A 7,698-nucleotide genomic window follows, 5' to 3' on the forward strand; every position below is an offset into this window, starting at 1 on the left:
AATAAGGATACTTTTAAAGTTGACGAAACGTGTTTTTAAAATGTGAAGTTTCGAAATGTCATTAAGCAGCATGTGGTTAAATTCCTATCAGCATAATCGTGGATGTTGTGCCATGGTGTAATGCTTTCCGTTAACCACATGGGGGCCACAATGGCCATAAAAAGATGGGATGTTATAATTCCAGAACCTAACGGAAAATTCCATAGTGAAAGTGAAAGCGAGAAACAAAGGCGAAGGTAACATCACCGACAACTGATGTAAGTATAATTAAAATATATATTTTTAAAGAGGACACACATTTGGGTGCATGTATCATCTATAAGCCCAGATGTAGTTTTTTAAACTGACAAGACACCTGGTAACGTTGTTTATTGATTATTCCATTTGTTGGTTGGGTTTGATTTAATATACTGCGCATGTTTTTCCTTACACCGTTGTGTCAATTCCGTTTATTGTAAAAAAAAAAACTTTAGCCTGTTGCATTCAAGCAAAAAATCTGTGTTATATTCATTAACCAGTAGAGGCATAAAAATAAGAAAATTGGGTTTATGTTAGAAAAAAATCACCTTTAAAAATTAAGGAGGTTATTTACTTCGATTCCAAGAACCATTTTTGGTTCTACAAAGAACCTATCAGTCAAAGGTTCTTTAAGAACCATTTCTTTCATACATTTTTATAATCTAAAGAACGTTTTGTAAAAGAAAGAGGTTATTGGGATGTTAAAGGTTCTTTATAGAACTTAGTAAGCCAAAAATTGTTTCTCTATGGCATTGTGAAGCACTTTAATTTTTAAGTTACTGTTTATTGTTAATTTTGCATCAAATACTGTATGCTGCCTGCTACACATTATAGCCCACCAAAAAAATATTATAAAATCAGGCTGTTTTAACATTTAGTTAATACAGGTGCTGGTCATATAATTAGAATATCATCAAAAAGTTGATTTATTTCACTAATTCCATTCAAAAAGTGAAACATATATTATAATCATTCATAACACACTGGCTGATATATTTCAAACGTTTAATTCTTTTAATGTTTGATGTTACTCACAACTAAGGAAAATCCCAAAATCAGTTTCTTAGAAAATTAGAATATTACTTAAGACCAATACAAAGAAAGGATTGTTAGAAATCTTGGCCAACAGAAAAATATAAATATAAAAAGTATGATCATGTTTTGCCTGAATAACTGCAGCAATGCGGCGTGGCAAGAACATTAAGCTCGGTACTGGTAGCTTTGGCACTGTCTGCAGGTGCCAAGTCCTGTTGGAAAATGAAATCTGCAATTTCTTCAATTTCAACATTCAACAACTTGAACAATTAATATTATCAGTTAAAAGAAAAAAAAATAACGCATTGTGCATGTCCACACGTGCCTACAGACATTTCGCCCACTTTTCTATTCTTAATTTGTGAATGGCCTGTAAATGACTCAAATTATTGCTGCCCTGACGTTCTGGTAAAGTACCCATTTGTATGAGAAATCATTTGTACTGCATATGTGTCCTTGCTTGAGTATTGCTTAAAAGCTGCACGGAGACGCGTTTGTGCGCAAGATGACACAGTCTGTCTCTGTCTCACGCACGTCCAGGCAGCTTGTACACTTTTTTCTACCACATCTTTTCCTTCCCTTCGCCTCTCTATTAATGTCCTTGGACACAGAGCTCTGTGAACAGCCAACCTCTTTTGCAATGACCTTTTGTATCTTGCCCTCTTTGTGCAATGTGTCAATGGTTGTCTTTTGTACAAATGTCAAGTCAGCAGTCTTCCCCATGATTGTGTAGCCTACAGAACTAGACTGAGAGACCATTTAAAGTCCTTTTCAGGTGTTTCGAGTTAATTAGCTGATTAGAGTGTGGCACCAGGTGTCTTCAAAAGCCTTTTCACAATATTCTAATTTTCTGAGATACTGAATTTGGGATTTTCCTTAGTTGTCATAATCATCGAAATTAAAAGAAATAGAAATATATCAGTCTGTGTGTAATGAATGAATATAATATACAAATTTTACTTTTTGAATGGAATTAGTGAAATAAATCAACCTTTTAATGATATTCTAATTATATGACCAGCACCTGTATTATACTAATACCTTGGGAAAAGCCATAAATAATGATTTTGATTAGCCATGTTTTATTTTCTTACAGAGTCTCTCGAGAGCGGAGCAAGTTGCCATGGGGAACATCTTCAGTACAAGTCAAGGAAGAAATACAGAAACAAGCAAGTGAAATGTGTCTAGTGTAATATTTTAGATTCAAGACATTAATTTGTCATTACAAATTTCCAAAATGAGAAGACACAAAACTTAACAAGGGACAAAACTAGGCAGAGTCATATCTTAAATTGAAGTTAGGTTTAGTAATATTCCAAAATCTTTAGAATTCTCTTTTTTCACAGGGCCTGTGAAGGAAGAGTTTCAAATCATTTCACTCGGTAAAGCAGGAACGGGGAAAAGCCATACAGGAAATACTATTTTAGGTCTTCCTAATTTTTTCAGGACAAAGTGTTCCTCGGTGTCTGTGACAGAAGAATGCGACTCAAAAACAGCTTCAGTCAATGGGAGACCCATCACATACATTGACACCCCTGGCTTTTTTGATACAGTTTCCACTGAGCACAGCCTGAGATCAGAGATATTGAGGTCTATCATTAAAAGTTCTCAAGGGCCTCATGCCTTCTTAATTATTCTCAAAGCTGAGACTTACACTGGTCAAGAGATGGAAACCGTGAGGAAAATCACAGAATCATTTGGGGAAGATGCATTAAACTATGCAGTTGTCCTCTTCACTCACGGTGATAATCTTGATGAAGGTCAGACCATTGAGGATTTTGTAAGCAGGAATCAAGAGTTACAGCAGTTGGTGGATAAGTGTGGAGGTCGCTGTCATGTTATTGATAACAGATACTGGAATCATCAGAAGAGAGGATACAGGAGCAACAAAGTTCAGGTAGAAAATCTACTGAACACTATAGAAGACATGATAAAGAGGAATGGAGGAGGACGCTACACTAATGAAATGCTACAAACTGTGAATAGAGAAATCCAAGAGATGGAGGATGAGATTAATAGGGAATCTAATGGAAGACTGTTGGAAGAGCAAATCAGAGATGAGGCTGAGAACAGAGTTCACACAAAATTCTTAGTGAGATTTGCAGGAGTAGCAACAGGGGTTTTGCTGGGTGCTTTTTTAGGAATTCCGACGTGTATTGTTTTTGTTCTTAAGAATGTAGGTTTTGATATGGTTTCAGCTGCTGCACCATTGTTAAAAGAGCCATGTGATGTGCTGACAAGTGCTTGTCTTGTAGTTGGAGGTGCTGTGCTTGCAGGTGCAGCAGTAGTTGGAGGTCATACCGGATATAAAGCTGTAGAGGGAGAACAGACAGTAGGGGGAGCGGTAAAAAAGGCAGCTCATGCATGTAGAAAGAAGGCAGAAAATTTAGTGATGCAAGGAACACTGTGTTCAGACTACACTAGTTAAAATAAACATGACTTTAGCAGCCTAATCTCATGAGAATTTGTACATTTTACGAGTTGGCTAATTCGTATGAATTCATATGAAGTTAAACGTGTAAAAAGCATATGATTCTCATGAAAAAACAATAACGAAACCCAGAGACGGTCTTAACATAGAGGCATAGGTAGGCGGCTGCTTGGGCCCCCTACCGGCAGTCATATTAGAGGGCCCCCAACCAACCTAATAAATAAATAAAACCCTTATCATCATGAGCACTTCAAAAGCATTGTAAATTTTATTAATATTCTTAAGAAATAAGTCGAAACTTTGAAGTCAACCGCCTAGTTCTGCTTGTAATAGCCTTAGCACTGATAAAAAATATTTTGTGGTGAAGTAAATAACGTTACTATATAAAAACTAATTTAACCCTTATGTTATGTTGGGAATGTTTTCGTCCACTATGGTGTGCTCTTGAGTCTTAATTTGGCCACAACTTTCTCTGTGTTTCAACAAATGGAATGATTTTTGGTGACAAATTTTATTTTGACACATATTTTGGGAAAATGCTTTGAAAATTTTTCAAAAACTCAAAAATATACTGTGGGCAAATTCACATACCTTTCGTTATGTTCGTAAAGAAAACATCCACTAAATTAAACTGCTGTTAAAATCAGATAAATATTTGGTTTCAATTTTTTTTGCATAAATATGTTAATCAACCTGTGTAACCAATGTTAATCACATGACCCACAGTAGCTGCCACTGAATAGTGCACACACGAGTGAGACGCAAACAAGCGAACGTAAAATCGTTCTATTATTGACAGGGCACATATAAACGAAATTTTCTCCAAAGTATTCTTTTTCTAATAAAAACATTTGTTTATGTCTTAAGTGTATGTATAGATTACAGTCAGAAACCAGTCTCTACTTATTTAAAGAGACAGTAACCTCAATTAACCTACTTAAGTCTGTTTCATTAATGTTAATCAAGCAACCCAAGACAAAAAGAAAATCACTTCTGTAGCTCTGAAAATAATAATATATTTAATGTATACAATAAAGACAGTGTTATAACTAATTTAATTTGATTTCTGTACCTAATGTGTTAGCCCTTATTAATGTGCAACTTTGTTCTTTTTTATAAATTTCTTTATTTAATTGTTTTTATAAATTTCTATATTTCGTAATTTTTTTCAATTTCTTTATTTGTTATTAGATTTTCCCCACCCATTTTTCGCTGATCTTAAAAATAATCCAATCCGTGCATCAAAAACAGTAATGTGATCCAAACCATGAGTTTTGTGATCCGTCACACACCCCTAGTAAAGTTAGTACATAGTGATAGCCATAAATGCATTTGTACTAATAATTGGCAAAATAATTTTTTCCGGTGTCTCGGTTTTCAGCCTTGGTTTCCTCTTTTTCGGTTTTCGGTTTCGGCCAAGAATTTTCATTTCGGTGCATCCCTACTTATTTTCAAAATAAAAGTGATTGTGGACTAGATTTTTTTTTACCTTTTATCACAGTCTTGGGTATGTGAAAGATTAGTAACAACATTGGCTTTGAAGCATTGCTAGTTTTTGTGCAGCATCAGATTTAAAAATGTTCTCCCTCATTTACTGTTTGTGGCTGTTTTTGCCCCATTGACTTATTCTCTTTTGGTTTGTGTGTTCTCTGCTTTCCATCTTCATTTTGGAGTAAAACTATTTTTTCGTTCTCTTTTATAGATCGGATAGGCCCATACATACCTTCACCTTGGGCCCCCAATTTGCTAAATCCGCCACTGACGAAACCCAACCCCTAACCCCACACCTAACCCCAACGTCACGGGGTCAAAGAAAATCATACAAAAATCTACGAATGTGGTCGTATGAATTAATACAAATTAGCTTACTCATAAAATATGTACAAATTCTCGTGAGATAGCATTGACTTTAGTGCTAAACCTTTATTAAAGAATGTAACATATGGGACATTTGTTATGCTGTCAGTATTGTAGGTCATGCTTTGCCTAGTTTGAAATGTTTCTGTATATTCATTGTACTTTGCTTTAATGTTAACATTACTGCCATTGACAAAAAGGGCAAGACATTCATTACCCCCATCCCATTTAGTATGGGTGTGTGAGTTAGAGCCAACCACACAGGTGTAATGCATACGAAATCTGCTTAATTCTTACTGTATTTTATAGTTAGATATTGATGTACTGCCTTTTTCTTATTTATCTTAAACTACATGTATCATTGTTTATCATTCTGTATTTTACTCAATTTAATTATTAAATAAAAGTGGTATCCCTTTATCATCAGATCTTCTTGCTTGTTATCATTTATTGTGTGCTCATGTAACATAATAGATCAGTTACAATCAACATAAACTGTTATAAATGTAATATTTGTTAATGTTTCATGTTTATTTAACTTTGAAGAAGTTTTATTTATTTATTTATATAGCACTTTTCTATAGCTCAGGGTCACTTTGAACAAACTGTTGCCAGTAAATAACAAAGTTAAATCTACAGTAAGTTACAGGCAAACAGATGCATAACTAAAGCTAGTTTTTTTACAGAGTAGTATTTATTGGCATATCTCTATATGCAAAAAATTTAATTAAATAAAATGTAGCTAAAATGTTTAACATTTCTCTAGAAGCATACAATTCAACCATGCACAAAATATCAGGTAGACCTATTAAAATTTTATTCAGTTTTTATTTGAAGTTTTATTTTATTTTGAAAAGTGGAATATATTCAAAGTTTATTTTATTGTGTATAGTTTAAAACTACAGCTAAAACTTTACATGCAGGCACTAGGATGTGTTTCACATTATTTGTTATTTTACATGGTTAAATAAAGCATGAGTTGGTTGGTCATATAAAAATAAGGTGTATGACCAAAACTTTTTTTTTAAAGGAAGAACTGCTCTTTGTTCTGCTATAGCACCTGCTAAATAAATACATACATCTCTCTGTTTCCATCTTTTTACCACAGGGTGTGAGGAGAAACAACTACTGCGAATTTTGCCTCTTGGGAAAACTGGTAGTGGGAAAAGCGAAACTGGAAACACCATTTTAAATGGTAAATTCTTTGTCACAAAATGTCAGTCCATTTCTGTGACTAAGAAATCTCTCTGTATAACTGCAACCGTCCAAGGTAGAGTCATCAAATACATTGACACACTTGGAGTTTTGGACACGTCTCTATCTGAGGAAGAGCTGGAGAAGGAGATAGTGAAGTCTATCATCAGATCTCCTCCAGGGCCTCATGCCATCTTAATTATTCTCAAAGTTGAGACGTACACAGCTCATGAGATCGACATTGTGAGACAAATCAGAAGCCTTTTTGGGGAAGATTCCTTGAAGTATGCAGTTGTCCTCTTCACTCATGGTGATAATCTGGATATAGGTCAGACCATTGAGGAATTTGCTAATCAGAATCCAGAGTTACAGCAGTTGGTGGATAAGTGTGGAGGTCGTTGCCATGTAATTGATAACAGATACTGGAATCATCAGAAGAGAGGATACAGGAGCAACAAAGTTCAGGTTGAGAATCTGCTGAACACCATAGGCAAGATGGTAGAAGAGAACGGAGGAAGATACTACACTACTGATATGCTTCAGTGTATGGACATGTACATAAAAAATATAATAGAGGAGGTTAGACAAGAATCAAATGGCAGATTAACAGAAGAGCAGATCAATGATGAAGTTGAAGAAAGAACATATAAATGGGCAATGTCACTTAAACCATATCATGGAGCAATCGAGTGGCTACGAGGTTACTTAGGATCTGTTTGTCCTTGTTTTAAAGAGCCTTGTTATATCCCACTGCATGCAAAAACAAACTAGGCCTAATTAGACAATAAATGAAAAAACAAATACTGCTATCTACACTCTAAAAATGGCTGGGATATTTTTAAGAGCACACTGCTTGGTTAAAAACATTGGGTAATTTTTAACCCAGCATGTGTTCTGTTCAATTTTTACCCAGCATGGGATAAAATAACCTATAGCCCATTTTAATCATTATAAATGATGAACTTTAATATCACAAAAAATCTAAATATTAGTTGCTTGGGAAGTTGTAACGTAGCTGTCTTCTGCATGTAGTGATACATTATTCAGTTATTTTATTTTAATAAACATTTTCAAGTTGTTCTATTATATACCTGATGTAATGTATAATAAAAAATGCCATTCTTGCAAAATAATAAAGTGAACTTTCCCTTAAAACAAGAAAA

General features: G+C 34.5%; 2 protein-coding genes across 2 annotated transcripts; both read left to right on the top strand.

Moving 5' to 3' along the window:
- Nucleotides 1–138: 138 nt before the first annotated feature.
- On the top strand, nucleotides 139–5,761 carry LOC135737426 (GTPase IMAP family member 9-like). Its single transcript, XM_065255246.1, has 3 exons — nucleotides 139–236; nucleotides 2,356–2,950; nucleotides 5,187–5,761. Exons 1-3 carry the CDS (start codon nucleotides 139–141, stop codon nucleotides 5,193–5,195), a joined length of 702 nt encoding a protein of 233 aa, XP_065111318.1. The 3' UTR covers nucleotides 5,196–5,761.
- Nucleotides 5,762–6,124: 363 nt separating this feature from the next.
- LOC135727235 (GTPase IMAP family member 7-like) lies at nucleotides 6,125–7,306 on the top strand. The gene is made up of 2 exons (XM_073812481.1): nucleotides 6,125–6,140; nucleotides 6,450–7,306. The coding sequence occupies exons 1-2, from the start codon at nucleotides 6,125–6,127 to the stop codon at nucleotides 7,304–7,306; spliced, it is 873 nt and encodes a 290-aa protein (XP_073668582.1).
- The last annotated feature ends 392 nt before the right edge of the window (nucleotides 7,307–7,698 follow it).

Source organism: Paramisgurnus dabryanus, chromosome 17 (genome assembly GCF_030506205.2).
Source record: "Paramisgurnus dabryanus chromosome 17, PD_genome_1.1, whole genome shotgun sequence".
NCBI classification, from domain to species: domain Eukaryota; kingdom Metazoa; phylum Chordata; class Actinopteri; order Cypriniformes; family Cobitidae; genus Paramisgurnus; species Paramisgurnus dabryanus.

What these genes read in the sequence shown, in the direction of transcription:
- LOC135737426 (XM_065255246.1), top strand. Translation starts at nt 139, where the DNA reads ATGGGGGCCACAATGGCCATAAAAAGATGGGATGTTATAATTCCAGAA. An exon ending in AGCGAGAAACAAAGGCGAAG is followed by an intron (nt 237 to 2,355) that starts GTAACATCACCG and finishes AATTGAAGTTAG; the next exon opens with GTTTAGTAATATTCCAAAAT.